General features: G+C 44.6%; 1 protein-coding gene across 1 annotated transcript; it reads left to right on the forward strand.

The window, feature by feature from the left end:
- Positions 1-10,649: 10,649 nt before the first annotated feature.
- barhl1b (BarH-like homeobox 1b) lies at positions 10,650-15,834 on the forward strand. Its single transcript, XM_086135958.1, has 3 exons — positions 10,650-11,564; positions 13,509-13,731; positions 14,429-15,834. The coding sequence occupies exons 1-3, from the start codon at positions 11,111-11,113 to the stop codon at positions 14,742-14,744; spliced, it is 993 nt and encodes a 330-aa protein (XP_085992084.1). The 5' UTR covers positions 10,650-11,110; the 3' UTR covers positions 14,745-15,834.
- The last annotated feature ends 3,813 nt before the right edge of the window (positions 15,835-19,647 follow it).

Genomic DNA, 19,647 nt, shown 5'->3' on the forward strand with positions numbered 1-19,647 from the left:
TTCTTTCCCTGGGAATCAACTTTATAAAGGAGTGTGAGTGAGAGCGAGTGAGCACTCTGGAGGCAGTCAATACCTTATCAACTCCTGCCGAACGCTGACACCTTGACGTCCTTGACAGCAAATTATTACTTTTTCATGACGCAACCAGGTGCAATTACAGCAACATCTTTGCGCCATACCCTTCTGCTCCTGCAACTGTCAAAAGACATTCCTGGTGGGATCGTGGAGGAGCTGAGACATCAGTCTCCCAAGCCCTCCTAATGTTCACGCACATTGAGACACACTGACAGACGGAAAAGTCAGGGAGGTGTGTACGTGCGCAGTGGTGGGGGCAGATTGCAAAGGGGGAAAATTGCAGGGATTACTTGTATTCTACTCAAATGACTTTTTAGGGCGGTTGTGTTTGTTTCTGTTGACTGACAGAGCGAATGCATCCTGGTTTTGTTGTTCAGGAGCTGCCGAGCTGGCTGCCGCTCCATCTGCAAACAACCAGGTTTGTAACAGCATCACACGCCTCACACGGCGCGTGCTGCATCCTAGACCCTGTAGGCTTGATTATAAAGTTTAACCACACTTTAGCACACAACAATACGGGGGGAAGAGGGAGGCTGAAACAGTAGGTAAAGCTCAATTAAGACTTCAGAGTGTCACTTTTTCCCCTTAGTGCCGCAGCAGAAGAGAACACAAAGAACGCGTAAGCCTGTGATGGCACACTTGTGAGTGTGAGGATGCCGGCTGGTGGGGAAGAAACTTTGCCATCCTGGAGGTGGATGTTGCCTCATGCCGCTTTGTGTGTGTCCTTTGGTTGAGGTGAGGGGGAGATGTGAGGGTGCCGGTGGCATTAGTAGTGTGTGCTTGTCTCCAATGCGTGTGTGTGTGTGTGTGTGTGTGTGTGTGTGTGTGTGTGTGTTGCTGAGAAGAAGGGCAGATAAGAAAGAGAGAAGATGGCATGAACGCACAACAGACACACCTTGATTCTTAGCTTTCATCTCACCTCTTCCTTCCTCACTTAGTCAGTTTTTAAACTTTCCCATTAAAACACTCCCTGAGCCAAGAATCTATCGACACTATTGGCGATTCAAGTGGGTGTGGAAAAGTGGTCAGCGAATCAGAATTTTTGGATTCCAATCAGAAAGATCAGATATGGGCAGAGGAATCTCACTAATTACAAAAAATTACACTGCAACACCCCACCCTTGCGGATGATGTAATCGGCTGCCCATTTGACGTGGGCAATTGGATGCTGTCTTGTACTACTGATCATGCATCCGCATGTAGCCCTCCAGGGGGGTGATGCTAAATTAGATGATAGTCATAATAATTCATTCAATGAACTGATTTCCGCAATGATTCAAAAGGATTGTTCCACGCTATTGTCATATTTATGACATTAGTATGTTGACATGCACCATACAAGTCCACAGAGCTCAGAATCTGTATGCCTGTGCCTCAATCAAATCCATTAAAATCGCATCACACGACCTGCACCACCACTCAGACCCGCTTTTATCTATTGTAACATCTGGGCTACTTTAGGTCACCAATTTGACAGAGGCTGATCGAAATGGTGTAGCGCGGACTTCCTAATTCACAAACACGCAAAATTGATAATGCACCCGTTTTTATGCCAAGCCCATGAATGCCTGTCAAGCAAAGTGTGCGCTTTGACAAGAATAGCAATTGTGCAGCTGCAGTCAAACATATACGGTCATGGTACCACCAAACAAATGTTCATGTAAATTGTTGCATTCTTTTTTTTTTTTTTTGCATAATGCAAACTAATTAGCCAAACAATTACCTAAATGAATAAACAATACCTACTTTACACTTAGTGGAGTTAAAACACACACACACACACACACACACACACACACACACACACACACACACACACGAATAACAGTAGGTGCGTAATAACACCTCAATGAGCTGTTGGTTTTTCTGCGCCCTCTGTGTGCTTTTCTCCCCTCCTGTCACCCCCCCTCCCCTCCCCCCCATCTCTCTTCAAGCACTCCCGTCTCCCTTCTTGCTCTCCGATGCCTCACTCCCTGCTCACCTCGGCCATCTCCGCTCAGATTTTTTCCTATCTGCCAGACACAGATTTATTCTGCTTGTGATTCATATAGAGCACAAGAGTGTGAGTGAATGCGGGGTGGACGATGCTTGGGTGTGTGTGTGTGTGTTTTTGGGGAGAGTGGCAGAGGAGCAGGTCAGAGGTGGGGAGGGAAGTGTGTGTGTGTGTGAATGTGTGTACAATAAGAGATAAGATCATGGCTCCCGGGGGGCTTGTTTGGCCCTGTACCCGATCCATCAAACGCCAGCTACCGAGTGTCAAGGTCAACTCTAATGAGCATTTTCTGGGGACTTATTCCGTACGCCGAACGCCTCAACTGTCGGCACACACGATGTAACTTACCTATTCAGCTCTACGATGGATGCTTGTGACAGGAAATCTTACACGTTCGCATTCATCCCAACAGGTATGAACTGGAGCCCTTATGTTGAACCTGAAGACGACAAGAAGTGGGCAAATCTGAAGATCCACTTGTTGAATGATGCCTGCTTTTATGGCTCTGGAAATATGGCTCAATGTGCAATTAAAAGACATTTTTGAAGAGAAACTCCAAACAAACATGAGAAAAAAATTCTGTCACCCCCAAGACAGGGAGGTCAGCGTCTTACGAAATGTGATGTTTTACAAAACCTTTGGCAGTGAAATTTGAACAGTAAAGTGATTGAAGTTTGATCAACTGAATTAAAACTTCAAGAGCACATCCGACGCTAATTTTCTGCTCTTCAACCAAGATATAATGGCACAAACCTTCTCCGTTTGGGTGCGGGCTCAGACAAGAAAAGGAAGAAAAAATATCCAGGCGTCATAAACCTAGATGGGCTTTAAGTATCAAGAGTCCCTTATCATCATCTCATCATACTCTGATCTGCCAAAAGTTGTTAAAGGTTTGAAGGCTTGCAGGGTGTGGGTGTGCGCCGGGGCATGTGGAGCATACTAATGAAGCAATAAAAGTCACGGCAGGAGGGGTGCGGGCGGGGGTTGGAGGGGAGGAGGAGCATCCACTGACAGGCGGTGTGATGATTAAGATGTTGCGACCCCGCATATTACCTGCATATTGGCCAAATTAGGACACAGGGAATTTAAGGCCAGAAAGCAATGCTGGGATCCCCGCCCATGTGTGTGTGTGTGTGTGTGTGTGTGTGTGTGTGTGTGTGTGTGTGTGTGTACGTGCGCGCGGCAGCATGGTGTTTGGTTCCAGTCAAGGAAATGAAGGAATTAAAAAAGGGGAAAAATGCTGCTGATGAAACAGTGTCAAGTGTTAAAGAAATATTTGCTCCACAACTTCAAGAAGGGCTCATGTCAGTCATTTGTTTGAGCAATTTTTTTTTGTTTGTTTTGTTTTTCAATGCCTGTGAATTAGTCCCTTTCGCTCTTTTAAGATATTTTTGAAATTGGATTGGTTGCAGGATGCTTACAGTTGGACGACTGCTGAAGAAAACCAACAATTCAAGACTGTCACATTAAAACATTCATTCATTCATCTTCCGAACCGCTTGATCCTCACTAGGGTCGCGGGGGGTGCTGGAGCCTATCCCAGCTGTCTCCGGGCAGTAGGCGGGGGACACCCTGAATCAGTTGCCAGCCAATCGCAGGGCACACAGAGACGAACAACTATCCATGCTCACACTCACACCTAGGGACAATATAGAGTGTTCAATCAGCCTGCCACGCATATTTTTTTTGGAATGTGGGAGGAAACCAGAGCACCCGGAGAAAACCCAGGCAGGCCCGGGGAGAACATGCAAACTCCAAACAGGGAGGCCGGAGCTGGAATTGAACCCGGTACCTCTGCACTGTGAAGTTGACGTGCTAACCACTGGACTACCGGGCCGCCCCCATTAAAACATTCCTTTACTTAAAGCTATAGGAATGTATACTCTACATCTCTTAAAAAGAAATAAGAAAAATAAGGTGTTAAAACAAAGACCATTTCATGCACCAATAATGATAACCTGTATTGTCTGTAGTGCCACTTGTGGCCGCTGTCCCTGAAAGGGTTAAGAAAATTAATACGGGCTGCGTACGTGAAAAAAAAAATAACACATGTTATTCATTAAATTCTGTTTTAAATAAGAGATTTCTTTGTTGCACTTTTGGGTGTGTCTTCAGGTGCTACATGGTTCCGAACGAGTCCCACCCCAACATCCCTCCAGCGTCTCCCCATGGCAGGTAGAAAGTATGTGCGTGAACTTTGACCCCCGCCCAGCACCTCTGGCGAAAGCACAGTTTTCCACAGTGTCTACCAGCTTGTGTGCGTCTCCCTTTGGCAGCTGCAGGGGAGCCGCTTCGGCCGGTTTAAAGCCACTCATCACTCAGCGGCTGGTGGGGGGGTCAACGTGACAGCTTAACATTGAACTCTGACCTATACCATGACATCAATTCATCTGTGTGGTAAAGTAGATCTTAAAGCTAAGAGGCAATAAGAGCCTGTACTCAGTAACCAGCATGCTGTTTGGTCAATAAACCACATTATGTGAAATGTGTACTGTATGGAACTTGGATAAACGGGAGAGAGTCCTTGTGCATCTGCTGTGTACTGTCAAGTGATTTCATGGTATATTTACTTCCTGTTTCTAGACCTGTGAAGAGTGGATTTCAATCTGCACTGCACTAAATAATGGGCACTGACCATCCAGGCATGACAAAAATAATTTGATCATGATTGGTCCAGTGGTACTTTGGTTTCGCCAGCTATTTTTGTTTACATCCTCAGCACTGCAGGTACATCTTCCGAAGAGCACAAATGTGAATTTCATATCTTCTGATGTTTGAGTGAAGCCCCTGAAGGCACAATTAGTTTCCTTCTCATCAAAAGTCCAGTTTATATTTTGTTAAACAAACGGTTATTTATAATTAAAGATTGTTGCTTTTGTACACTAAAAAAGTTTGTTGAATTTACTCGCTTTTATTTGCACAAAATCAAATTATCTGGATGCGGATACATTTTTTTTAATGGAAAAAAATGTCTGAGCATCCAGATGACTTGATTTTGTGTGAATTGATCAAATTCAGGACACCATTTTTTCCCAGTAGTCTTTTTTTATGTCATCACAAAAATATCCCCTCCAACCACCCTCCCCCCCTTTCCCAAAAAAAAAGTGAAAAAATGCACTCCTTGGTATAGTAGTCCCCAGCAATGACAAAAATAACCAACAAAATAGTGGAGGGTCTGCAAAATGAACTGTACAATATTACTAGAATGTCACTCACTAGAACATACAAGGAAGAATACCATCTTTGGATTTGTCTTTGTTAGCGAAGAGGCGACTTCCTGCTTCATTTTGCAAACTCCTGCTCACGGCTGTATATGTGTCCCATCAGTTTGTGTTAAATGCTTTGACTATTTCCTGAAGTATACAACAGATTGGCAAATCTATAGCGTTTGAACATTTGCTAGTTCAAGAGCCAACTGTGCGAATGTGTACTCTTTGATTTGATGGGGAGAGCCAAATGTAGTTTTTGGAATTTAGAACTTGCCTTCAGACAAACAAAAAATACTAGTCAGAAGAGTGGCATACTTTTTAATCAAAAAGTTTGTTCTCAGTTTCAATATTGCTTCAAGTCAATCAAGCAATGCAAAAAAGGATAGGTTTAAATGAGTTCTTACAGTGTCGTGGGATCTCCTTGACTCCATCACTGTTGGACTTCTCAGTTTTGGCTCAGGTGGCTAAAGGTGAGCAAAAACAGGGTCAAGTCCGGTTTGAAGGAGCTGCCATTCCTCAGGAGGCCTGATTATGATGGATGTTTGCAGTTCTTCGTCCTCGGCTTGGCCACATCCTTCCCCGTTGGCCCCCACTCACCTCTGGGCCTCTTGGCACCGACCCTTCGTCCCACCTCATCCTGACCAGATGTGTTCGCTGAACTCTGTCAAGAATAATAAAACACCGGTTACAAAGGGCACGCGAGCGGCGTGGAATCGTGACGTGGGCAGTGATCCTGGAGGCATCAAGGGGAAAAATTCTCAAGTCTAAGCCAATTTGGTCCGTTTAATGAATGCATCATTATTTGCTTGGGTTATTTTTAGTGCAGCGCAGATGACAGTTGAAGCAAGAACATGACACATCAAAGTATCCAAAAATCAATGATCAGGAGCGAAATTAATGTTGACAATAGCGGCTGTACGCCAGCTTCCACTTCTGCTGGGCTTGAAACAAGATTTGGGGCGTTTGTCTCAGGTTATGGATGTTGGCCCTGAAACAAAGCCCGATGACTCATCATCCCTGCTCTAATTCATTATTTAATTCATGTGTTTGGTGATCAAGTACTTTCACATTACACTTGTGAAATTTGGCTGTTTTGGACCATCTTTGTGCAATGGATAATAGTCCTGATGGAACAAAAAAAAAGGGCTTCCTTCAGACTACTCTAAAAAACTATATTTAAATATTTACGAACAATGAAAATTTGAGTGCTCTTGTCCCATACTAACTAATAGGAGCTACAATGGTTGGACAACATATCACTACGTCAATGTAATGTCATTATCTCCTGTCATATGTTATCGGTGTACCAGTTTCAAATATTCAAGGTATCCTTTTTGAGGTTAACATTTTAGGCTAATGGCTGTGAAAACTAAAATGGTTTTGAATATTTATAGTAGGTCCATATTTTGAGCTGTGTATCAACTCACAGGAAGTCAGTTGAGATTTAGGATTACTGTAATAAGGTCCAATTTCCTGGTACTGGTATGAGCTGGAGCAGCAATATTCTGGACCAGTTTTTGTCGAGACCTGTAAAAACTCCATTGCAATAGTTCAATTAACTGAAACTGAAAGTAGGAACCGGCTGTTCTGGGTCTTGCCTGGACTAAATGTGGTCAGCTTAGAGCTGTATCTTAATTAATAGGGACCCAACAATGACTCCTGTTGTACTCCTATATCTGACAATGCTTACGTCTCGATTCAGCTCCAATGTTTTTGCTGTGTGTTCTTGGTTTTTCCATTCACCCCTCAACCAGTCAGCCACGCCCCAACTCATTGGCCACCCTGCTCACCTGGGCACACGAATGCTTCAAATCGGATTTCAGCCTCTCCTGCCACATTCTTTTGATGTCATGCAAAACACTCCAGCACTTTTCTTTGCATTGACCTGCTGTTGTCAACTTTGCCTTCCTCATCAGTTTTCTGGCAATCATGTCGGCCTTTTGTCCCTAACTACAAGCTCTTCCTTGGCACTTTGCAATTTCTGTTTGCCTGTCCCCGTGGTTGTTTGTTGTTGCGCTGCACTACGAGTGGATTGCCGACAGTAAAAGTCATTCATACCTGTGCCAACTTCATTAGTTCAAATATCCCGCTGATCATACTGCTGATTGAATGCTGAAGGTCAACCTCAAACATTGCACCGCATTATCTTTTGAAAGAATGCCATTTATATCAAAACAGCAAGTTTGATGATCAAAGCTGAAGCAAAATTTGAGGTTGGGTCCAAAGCAGAATGTTCTGGAAACCTCTGACCGGCGGGGTGGTCAGTGCTGAAGGTGGTGATGACAAGAAATTGTGGCAAAGACTGAGGCAGGCCCAAACTGCATTGATGGTGAGAGTGATGATTTCCTTCACCTCCTCACTCGTTTTTAACACTTTCTCCTGGCTCCCTGTGGCCTTGGCCCCTGCAGGCAACACACACGTTTGTCTACCTCACACACACACACACACACACACACACACCATGGTTAGGCCTCCAATTAAATCAAAAGTGGTTTGTTTTTATTGGTCTTTTGCGCTGACAAGTGGGCTATCATTCTGACGGCTTTACCTGTCAGCGAGCAGCTGAAAATCCTCTGTTGACAATGCCCAATGCTTCCAATTAGAGGGGAATCACACTCCAGGTGCGCTCACCATCCTTCCACAAGCCTTACCCCCTCCTCCCTGGGCCACCCCCCCAACCCACCCATCCTTTTCCTCTTCCTCTCGCCCCCTCTACCTCCTTTCGTCTCCATCTCCAGGAGAAGGGGCTCCGTCTCTGCCGCAAATTACCGACACAAAACGAAGGTGGTGGCGGCACTGCCTGTCCAGGGCCCCCGTCAGCATTAATGAGCCAATGAAGCTTTATTTGGTCCGCGTGCATGCGCTAAATTCTTTCTTGTGTGACAGCTGACTGGGAAATGTGACTGTTAACCTTATAAAAGATTCAGTGGGTTCTCATTAGTTTCTGTCAACTCCACTACCTGATGGCGTTAAGGTGCACTATTTGCATCCCTGACTGGTTCAGGTTTACATCACCACATCCGCACTCAACACTCCCCCCACCCCCACATACACACACTCACTCTTATTTGTTTGTTTGTTAAGGGAAGTCATCTTTTACACACACGCACCCTCAAAAAGACACGCGTTTCTTGATGTTCCTAAACCGTAGAAATGCCAAAGTTTATTCAAAGACGACAAAGCATATTACAAAGCCTATCTGGGCAGTGTTTTAAGAGGAACGAGGGAAGGAAAAGCAGCAGCGTGTCTCACTTGCTTCTCCACAAAAGGTAGCAAGCTTCGAGAGGCCCAGCAGGCCTTATTAGAAAAGCTTACGGCCACGTTTCCACTAATTGCGAAAGACAAAACAAAGTCCTGATGTACGATCAAAACTGACAGTCCAGTGGATGGAGGAAATCCACCTGGTGCCCAAGTTTTCAATTTGCTTCCAATCTCATAAATAAGAACAATGGTTGTTCATACTTTGATAAAAGAACTGTTATTCTAGCCAGAAGAGACACAATCCCAACTAAAGTGAAACGAGTGCCAAAGATATTGATGGGAAATATAGAAGTGGATATAACACTGTCATAAAGTTTCAATTATTCTTTCTTTTTTCCTTTTTTTGCGCAGTGTAGCAAATCTGAAGAATTACGAAACATTTAAGTCTTTATTGATATAAAAGCATTTGTTGGCTGTGACTTTAGCTTGATTTGTTGTTTCCGTGCATTTGTTATTCAGGCAAATATTTGAAACGCTGACGTTTTATATTCCATCCATCCATCCGTTTTCTGAACCGCTTTATCTTCACAAGGGTTGCGGGGTATGCTGGAGCCTATCCGAGATGTCTTTGGGGAGTAGGCACCCTGAACAGGTTGCCAGCCAATCGCAGGGCACACACATTTTCTATTTCTAACGTAATCAATTCAATCTCGTTATCGTGTATTTACAACTCCACGATGTTCAAAAGAAAAACAAGGAAAAAGAAAAAGTTAAGTCAACTCAAAATTTGAAGGCAACAATTATTAACATTTGACGTATTCAACAAAATATTTCACCAAAAAGAAGTAAGAGTTTACAAAACTAATTGGCCCTTGATGTTCCTCAACTTAGCAAATGATCTTGAAGCAAGCATGCTTGCTTTGTTTTGCTGACTATTTCCATCTATGTCAATCACTTGTTGATGAAGTGTTGTTTCAATTTAAATGACTGTTTGAGCCTCCTCCAAAAATCAATGTACGGGCAAGAAGCCCAAAAAGGGCTGCGGTGACGACAAGCATTAAACCACGGCTTCTTTTCATGAGAAAGCCACACAGCCTGCAAGGCAGGCAGGGTGTGTGTTGCCTGATATCAGCTTGGTCCCCGCCTCACTTGTGACAGCTTGCAACCGTGATGGGACCCCATGGGAGCCGGGAGCGGATTCACTAACCTGCCGGTGTCTGGGACCGACGCGCGCTTCCAATCTGGTGGTCACATGGTGTGTGTGTGTGTGTGTGTGTGTGTGTGTGTGTGTGTGTCTGTGTGTTCAATTATTAGGGGCTGTTGAGGCCGTCGAGGGGCAAACTGTTGTGCACCGTGCAGTTAAAAGTGCGCACAATGGTTTTGCATGCCTGTTAAGGCGAAAGGAGCCCACAATGGCAACTGGCTTGCCTTGAAGTTTGGCTTCATGCTGGTGCAGATTGTTGCCAATTAGCAGGGATTATTAGAAGGGTTATTGTGCTTTAAATGCTGACAGCAAGACGGCGAGGCCTTGGTGGTTATTTTAAAAAAAAAAAACCTTTTTTTTTTGAGCGCCCGTATTTTTAATGCAACGAATAAAACCATGCGATCACGGTGTTTATTCAACATAATTCCAAATGCAAGATTGAATTATTTAATAATGTATCGAGACAAGAAGGCATCGAGAAAACAATCCCCACTCAGCATGAATAAATAACACAAACGAATTTATTTCTGACTTCTCGGGAAGCTTCGCTTATTTTTCTTTATTTCTTTTTGTGTATCTGATGTTTCGCCATCAACATATACCGTAGTTTGAAATGATGATAAAAATGTGGGGGTGGGGGGTCGGGGTGAAGCCGATGCGCGGAGGAAGCAAAAAGCCCGCATCCAAAAGCGGTTGCTCGTAATAACCCCATTAGAAGCCTCATCAATGATGTAATGAAAGCAAACAGTGTGAAAATTGCCCGTAAACACTCGGATCCGAGTCTCCTGATGAATCCACTGTCTCTTTTATCAAAGTGAGGATGAGCCCGGTAGGGGACGTCAGGAGGAGGGGCTGCTGGGGGCGTGCGGGGGGTGGGGTGTGTGTGTGTGGGGGGGGGGGGTCCAGCGTCAGCCAATCAAGGCGTGTCACAGGGGACTCACGTGGAGCAGACGTTCTTAAAACCTATCGCTGGCGACTTTTCCTCAACTTCCATTTTTCACCACTTCCTCCCTTCTCGCTTTAGTTGGGCCTACTCAAGCCCCTTTGCTGCAATTCGGCGCATCCGCACGCGCCCGCTGTCCACTCCACCTGCTCCGTGCGTTCAGCCGGCTAAAGAATGAGACGAGTTGACCCGCTGTTGCATCTGGTGCCTGTCCATGGTGCTGAACCGGCTTCGTGAGTCTTTTTTTTTTTATTTTCTTCCTCCGGCTCCAGGCGTGAAATCGTCCGAGTTGTGCGTGATCCTAGAAATCCAACTGGACGCCCGAACTGGATGGACGACGCCAGGGACTTCTTAGGATATCATATGGTTATATGATTATTTGATTTTCTCATGCAAGGACGTTTGTCGGATCGCAGCGAAGAAATTTAAACTTGGCCCAAACACCAAATGGTAGTTTGAGGAGCACCGCCCCACGGGTCAAGACGATGGAGGCGTCCGGAAACGGCTCCAGTTTCGGCATCGACTCGCTGCTCTCCCACAGGCCCGGAAGCCCGCTGTCCAAGGGGGACGGCCTGGCGGGGGAGTGCCGCTCGCCTCTGGAGTTTAGCCCGAGATCCGACGTGGAGAGCGGCTGCTCGTCGCCGCCCTCACCCCGGCGGGAGTGCGCCGACGAGCTGGCCCCGAGGTCCGGACACGGCGTCGGCCTGCCGCCTCACCTGCAGCACGGCCCCGGGATCTCGGCGGGCCCCCAGCAGAGGACCATGACCTCGTCCTTCCTCATCAGAGACATTCTGGCGGACTGTAAGCCGCTGGCCGCCTGCGCGCCTTACTCCAGTAACGGACAACCCACGCAGGAGGCCGGCAGACTGGCCGCCAAGATTGCGGACGACTTCATGGAGAAAATCCACAGCAATTCGTCGTCGGATAGCGAGTATAAAGGTGAGAACGCACACGCGTGCTGAATGCTGACATTGTAGCTGTTTGTCAACCGCAGACAAAATAAAAAAAAAAACCACTCGGCTGCTTCAACGCTCAATGCGTTTCGTTTGTTTACCATTTCTGTCTGTATTCTTAATGGAAAAAACCAAGAAACTCGTCAAAATCAAGTTTCTTTTTTTTATTTTTAAACTTGGACATAAAATGAAACACCACAATTGGACAGGTTATTATAAAAACGGCATATTGCAAAGACGGATGAGCAGCTAACGAAATATATTTTAGGGGACTATATTACAAATGTAATTTCTGCTCAAATATGAACATGTTCAGGATGTCAAAGATGATCCTCAATTTGACACATGATCAATCGTTTACTTCATTCAAGGGGCGTGGCTACGGGTACATTTGAGTTGAAAATACTGCGTTTCACAAATTAATACAAAAAGAAATAACAAAAGAGTTGCACCTTTTCGAAACGTTTTTTTTTTTTTGGTCATAGCGACAGGCTCCTGTTTTTTTAGTCATAAAAAAACTCGCCTTTTTTTGGGCATGCAGAAACAATATAAAAAAACTAATTACACTAGGAATTATGACCACTCTTATTTACAATACTGTAATTCTTCTGTGTCATATTTCAACATGTTTATAGAATCAGATGGGCAAAATGGCGGGGGGTGGCGCGAGGGGGGGGGGGGGGTTCTTGATTGGAATATCCAGATAAAATCACGAAAGCTCGATCTGATTCCAATCATTATGTCAGCCGTAACAAACATGTCACCTACACGCACTGCACTTCATTGGAGCGACTCGTGGAATCATGTCCACTGCTCTGCAGGCGACACTGCAATTAGTATCACACACACACACACACACACACTGTGTGGGCATTTCAGGTTAACAAAAGTAACGCGTCGATATGAGCAAGTCATTCCGAGAATGATGCACGTCGCATTCTGGAATTGTGGCCGTCATCTTGAGTGGCGATCACGTCTGAAGTGTGTTTGTGTGCCGATTGATGGCAGAAGCCCTCGCCACGCGAGCTTTTGCTTCCCCACCATGAAGCTTATATTCCTCCTGCAGTATATCAGGGAAATTTGATGCAATTTGTCCGCGCCACTAATCACATTTGTTGGCATCAAGGCCGGAGCGGCTCTTGATTTCTACTCGTTTCCACGCTCGTGTGAAGTTGACGCGGACCCGCCCGTCCTTTCCCTGGTGACTCAATTAGTCGGATTATTGTGTTCCTGCTTGCTTTTCACCACCCCAAAAAAGACGAGGGCCTTTTTTTTGTGTCTCTTTCTTTTTGTGTGTTAAAATCAAAGTGCTCGCCTTGACATGACTCCACGCAGGAGGGGGGAGCTGATGCCCCCCCCCCCGCCCAAGAAAAAAAAAATTGAAGGCTGCATGCATTTCGGAAGAGCATTTCATTCCATGTTCCGAAGTTAATATACATTTGCTCAAGGACTAGCACAAAATAAAAATGATGGTCTCCAGAAATCGGTCACACGCTAGGTTGAGTATTAATGAAGTTTACCAGCATTACGAATCAAAACTACAGCGAGATGTCATTTTGATTTGATCCTCCCACGAATAAGAATGTTCCATTTAAAATATATGACACGCACAGAATTGATACGCAAACGCAGTTAACTGGAGGACCGAACAGCATATGTGCAAGATAAATAATTTAATCACCCTAAAACTGCAATACAACGTTAATGTCTAAAGAGTACAGAAACGCTGCAATGCATGTGTGGGCTGAAATATCAAAATACGAATAGGCAAGGAAAAATCCAGTACAACGATGATGATAATAGGGTTCTCAAATTTTATGCGTATCCAAATATTTTCTAATTATTTAAAAAAACACTTTTCAATCCAATAAAACAATCAACATTTTAGATTTTGATGCATCTTCCGCGTTTGTGTTCCGTTGGCCACCAGTGAAAGAGGAGGGGGACAGGGAGATCTCCAGCAGCAGAGACAGCCCCCAAGTCCGGCTCAAGAAGCCCCGAAAAGCCCGCACGGCCTTCACCGACCACCAACTGGCGCAACTGGAGCGCAGCTTTGAGCGCCAAAAGTATCTGAGCGTGCAGGACCGGATGGAACTGGCCGCCTCCCTCAACCTTACCGACACGCAAGTCAAGACCTGGTACCAGAACCGAAGGTAGGAGCGGCTCATTTGGCTGGACAAAAATAATACACCATACTGTTAAAAAAAAAGAAAACAATTAAAAAGTTGCTTGTACTCCAAATTGTTAGGTTGGGTACTTCGACCAAATTTTATTTTAAGTTTTGCTGTTCACAGCAAAGAATTGGAGTTTACAGAACATTTGCTCCTTTTATTGAACGCCGATTTAAAGACCAACTTGCTTGCTTTAGCTAAGCATGACCATAATGAAGATTTCCAAGTTGTCTCCGTTCTTGTTAATTTCCAGAAAACGAGTGGGGCGTGACACTTGATATGATTTGATGTTTTCATAAATGCGAAAACAGCTTTTCCACCATATGCGCTAGTTTGAGCATCAATTTGTCCGCGGAGCTTCGACTCCGGGGCATCTAAATGTCATCAATAAATACAAAAACAACATTTTGACCTCTGAATAATGCATGATTTGCATGTGTGTGTATCAATAATTCAAAGAAAGCGCTATATCTCCTCAATTATCTGCAATATGAATTATTCACCTGCGCCGAGTGCAGGCCGACGTCTTTGGGTGTGAATGCACGAGGCAGTTTGACGCGTTTAACCACAGGAAAGAAGAAAGTATAGCAGCTCCGTCTTTGAATTGGTCAGTTTGGCGTTTTTGAATGAAGAGAAGTGCAAGAGCAGCGTACAACTTTTCTCGTGTTTGTTGCCGTAGGACCAAATGGAAGCGTCAGACGGCGGTGGGACTGGAACTGTTGGCCGAGGCGGGGAACTACTCAGCCCTGCAAAGGATGTTCCCGTCACCCTACTTCTACCCACAGAGCCTGGTGTCCAACCTGGACCCGGGAGCGGCGCTCTACCTGTACAGGGGCCCCTCGGCGCCGCCGCCAAGCCTGCAGAGGCCCCTGATGCCCCGCATCTTGCTGCACGGCCTGCAGGGTGGCAGCGAGGCGCCGCCGCCGCCCCCGCCGCCGCCACCGCCCCTGCCCCCAATGTCGGCTGTGCTTTCCCGGCCGACCCAGCAGCGGTGAGCCGGACTTGCGGAGCGAAAGCAAATTAACACACGCGCCGCGAATACAAACTCGAAAGAAGAGCGAACTCGTTCGGAGCTTTGGCGCCGTGAATCGGAGACGTGGAGTGGAAGGAACTTTGCACCCGGTGGTGGAAGCATCTCTACGATTTGGGGAGGACTAATTTAAGGCTTATTTATATTTCGGTGTAAATTAAAGGCTCTAATTTATGTATTTATTGGATTTTTTTTGTGTATTTTTAAACTATGTTCGCAACGTTTTACATACTGATTCTTTCGTTCTACTAAATGCCTCGCCTCTGTTGTTGTTGCTGTTGATGCTTTTTAAAAATCATCATTTGGTTCTTTTCATTGCGACGACACGGACGGAGCGCATCCATCTGTCATTATCATTTTAACATTTTCGTTCTTGGAAATTATTCATTTGACTCAATCTGTAAAAAAAAATGTAAATAAGAATATTTTACATGGCATTGGACAGAGCCTTTTTTTCTTTTTCTTCAATCGGTACAGTGTGTCCGAATATAATTTGCAGGTGGTAAATTCGGCATAAATCAACATTTCGAGATGCTTTCTTTTATAGGTGGGGTTTTTAGCTGAAAATCAAACGCCAATTAATTTATTTACAATTTTTTGCCTATGACACGTTTTCCTCGTATTATTATTTTTATTGTTATTTATTATTATTATTATTTTTAAATTAGCACTTGCAACAACTGAGGGCCGCCAAAGGATGGGAGCCGGGTGCACCTGCTGGTACAAGCAGCCTGTTGATTGCTTGAGCTGTATTTCAACAGACATTGTGATTTCTTTTCCATTTTTATTTTTTATTTTTAATATTAGTTCATATGAAGCCGTGCTAACTTAACTGGCCTCCTCTCTCCTGGTGCAAAAAAAATAACTAAAAACAAAAACAAAAACAAAAAAAAGTAACATTGCAGATGCAAGCTTGTGGAGTGGTTCTCGTTTCTCTTCCGTTCCTCGAGTTCCTTTTTGGTGAAATTTACAGCAAGCGGTATATAAGATGGGCCATTTGATGTAAGAACAAATAATAATTTTTATAAATGTGGAAATAAAAGTCTTTGATTTAATCGTGTGATTACACTTATTTAGCGGGACCATTTTCTAAACTCCGTGTCCACATGGGGAACTCCTAAGTGCAACAAAGTCTGTCAAACACACTCATAAAAAGATTTCCTCAACTCCATAAAATGAGAACAATAATGCAACAAAGCATGAACATTTCCTCTGCGTGTTAATCAGAATGATATTCAATTATTTTGGTCTCATTAGTTTGCAGCTCTGGTTACATACAAGGCAATATACGAAATCATTTCAACACACCGGGACACGTTTCAGGAATTAAAAAGGCCAACTACCAAGAACGTCCGAAATATAAATACACAATTTCGCTTTGAAATTGAGGAGGCTCCAGCCTTCCGATCTATTTTTTTTAAAATCAAGCGGGACTCACGTCAGCGTCGATGAGCAAAGGCGCAGGTCCAATTAAACTTCCGTTCAAAATAGACTCGTGGGAGAGAAATGGAGTCAAAAACGGCCCTTTGCCCTTCACTTATTTCGCGTCTGCCTTAGTGCGTTCAAGAAGGTGACGAAGGGGGCGGGCGGCTCTGCTTTCACATCACCTTTCCTCACTGCAAGACGGCCACATTCAACAGACCAATATAAAAACATTCATTGGATTTTCTTTTCTCTCCCCAAATAAACACTTGCATATGTCAATTTGTAATAAGGGAGTTGTACGTTTTAAAGAGTTGAATAACAAAGTGACTTATTTTACGACACCTACAATATCTGCACGTTGAAATAAAACGAACATTTTTTCAAGTTCCTCTGATTCTCTGATTTAGCTTCTTTTTTTTTAAAAGATAAATAGCGAAATCGTAAAGCCTGTTAATTTGGCTCTAGTGTCTTAACTGTCTGTAAATCAGGACGCCATCATAGAATATACACTGGTAAAAAAACTGAAGTTGGGTGAAATCAAAAATTCAATGAAATCAAATTCGAAGTTGGGTAATTCCACAACATATTTGACGTTTTGCTGTGGTGAAAATTCCCGTATTTTCAGCCAAGAAATACGAGTTTCCGGAAGTCATTCTCCCTTGTGTTGCTCCCCAACATCAAGCTATAACCCAGCAAAGTGTTTGTCAACTTTCTTGGTTGCACTAACTAACATTGTTTCCATGAACGTCATAAATTTATATTGCTAAGTTGTTCCAACTGAAATTACGACTGTAGCACCCCCAGGAAAAAAAAAACAAAACTTTTTTCACAGTGCAAAGGACGTGCCCGGTTCATCCATCCCATCTTCCTTGTCTATCTGCACTTGCCTAAATTAACAGCAGCGCCGCATGCACCACCATCAACAATGCACAGCAGCTGAAACACTGTCATGTGCGCAATTGTTTAAGTGTCCTAAATGATCCCATTTGGAAATTGATTGTTTCCATCCTCCCCTTGGTGGAGGCTGTTGGATGCTAGCTGCTGCTCCAAGCCCGGCCCAACAGCTGCTGGGCGGCCTTGGAGCTGACTGCAGGCCGGGGATCGGCGTGCAGGGGACAGCTGGTCAGCGCTACCGCGACCCCCCTCCGCCTTCCCCCACCATCATCCTTGTTCTTCCTCCAGCCTGATCCTGCACACACCCACACCCACACACACACACACGCGCGCGCGCACACAAGCCCGCAAAGTATCCCCGACTTCTTTTGGAGGTCAAATCAGTTCAGATGCTGACGGGCGAGCCGATGTTACCGATGAGAACAAAAGACTTGATAGGTTTTAATTGAAAGTCGATAATGGCTTCGAGAGGGGCAGCCCCCCCCGCTGTCGTGCGCGCATGGCACCTGTTCTGCGGGGGCTCTCGCAGGCACTTAGCGGTCGTCCGCGGACTGGCCACCGTGAAATATCAGACTGACGGCCTGATAACTGGTGCGTTTATGAAGCGGAAAATTGCATTAAAAATACAGTGACGGCTTGGCCTGCGTGAACGGGAGGGGGGGGGGGGGTCCCAATGAAACACCTCCCAACTTGCCAAAAGATCATTAAAGTCCCATCAGAGCGATCCGTGTCTGATTCACATAATGACCAATAAAAGGTCATTCTTGAAAATCTACAGCAAGGAGGGGAAAAAATAAGCCCCGCGTGTCTTGTTGGGTGACTTTATTTATTTTTTATTTTTTCTTCTTTTCTTTGCATGTGAAAGGCTGGTACTAAATCCCTCAGCTCTTCCCACGGATTGTCCCCGGCTCAGGGTTAATGAAGTGCGGATCGGGGGTTCGTTGAGCTCCCGACATGTGGCGGCTTGGGGGTGGGAGGGTGGGGGGCGGTGGACAAGAATGAAAGAGCCCAAGGATCAACGACTTTTCTGAATCCCGAGGATTCCTAATCATAATGATTAAAAAAAAAAAACAGAAAAAAAACCGTTCAATAAAATACAATCTGGTGTTAAAATGTTACCATAGTGGCCCAATAAGACAAACCCAATGTACATCGTTTAGGAACACAAAGAAAAACGTTTCATTCAAATGATCAATAATCAATTTCCACACATTTGTATTGAGAATAATAAAAAGGCTGTTAAAGCATGATGGCATTTACAATGTCATAATTTAAGAATATGAGTTCAATGTGATCATGTTCAAATTACACATGACAGTGGCACTGAAAATTGAGCGGCTTTTAACTCATTCAGTACCAGCCAATTCTGTACCAAGTCTGAAAAGACGTTTAAAAACGTCTTTGGGAGTGAATGAGTTAAGTATCAATTTGGATTTTTTTTTTTGAAATTTCATTGCAAATGTCCCCATTGTGGGACTACTAAAAGTTTTCTGATTAGATTGTGCACGAGTACCTACTTTATTAGCCAGTGTATTTTAATGTCCTGCAGATGAAATCTGTGGAGCCTTTTACCTGTTTATAACATGCCCTTGACCTTTGAAAATAAGGTGATGCCATGCACAATTTCAAAAGTACACCTCAATTTGTAATTTTTAAAAGTAGGATTACCAGTGAGCAATTTTCACAAATCAAATCCCGATAACCAAATTCCTTGGTGACCCTCTGAACGGAGCCACTGCTGACACCAATACAAAAGAGTCCGGTATAAGGTCTTTAAGATGAAAATGAAACAAATATCAAATGTGCTTCCACATCGACTGAAACGTAATTGTTCAATTTTGGCATCATCATGCATTTTACCCAATTAATGTATTTGAAAGCTCTTCAAAACGATTCAGAAGATTGAAAACAAGAAGAGAAGCTCAGTGGTAGACACGGCGAGCTTCAAGAAGATGAAGGAGATGATGAAGCAGAAGCAAGTGGAAATGATGGCAGAGCCAGAGAGGCCCATCCTTGCCTGGAGGTACATCGGCCTGTGAGGAGCTCGGTGAGACTTGCAGACTGCAGGCGAGGTAACCCCACTAATCATTGGGCCAATATGACGGGCTGCAACTACAACTTGGGTCAGGGGCGCGGGGATTGACATCCCAATCTGGGCAAATAATGAAAGCTTTCCTCTCGGCTCAGACGGGGGCTTGCGGATGGAACGGGGAGGCGGGAGAGGAGTAATGGAGGAGGACCTGCTGCTTCCCAGACCTGAAATCACTCGTTTTTCAGATGGACTAGAATCGTAGCGATGGTGACTCGGAGCATCATTTTCATAAATGGAAGACCAAAAGACAGCCACCATAGAGGATTCAAAGTCTTTGATTTACAGAAGCAAAAAGCCGTCCAAGTCTATATCTAAAAGCCGAACAACAGCCTACCAGTGTATTGGTGCGACAGTTCAATATGCATCCTGATACATGTGGGGTGCGATCCGATTCATTTTAAAGAGGAACGATTCGATTTGGTTCGTTTCAGTGGGATTCGCGTCGATACAGCTAAGA

The sequence above is a fragment of the Hippocampus guttulatus genome, chromosome 17 (assembly GCF_054856545.1).
Source record: "Hippocampus guttulatus isolate MCC_2025c chromosome 17, RoL_Hgut_1.0, whole genome shotgun sequence".
In the NCBI taxonomy this organism is placed as follows: Eukaryota; Metazoa; Chordata; class Actinopteri; order Syngnathiformes; family Syngnathidae; genus Hippocampus; species Hippocampus guttulatus.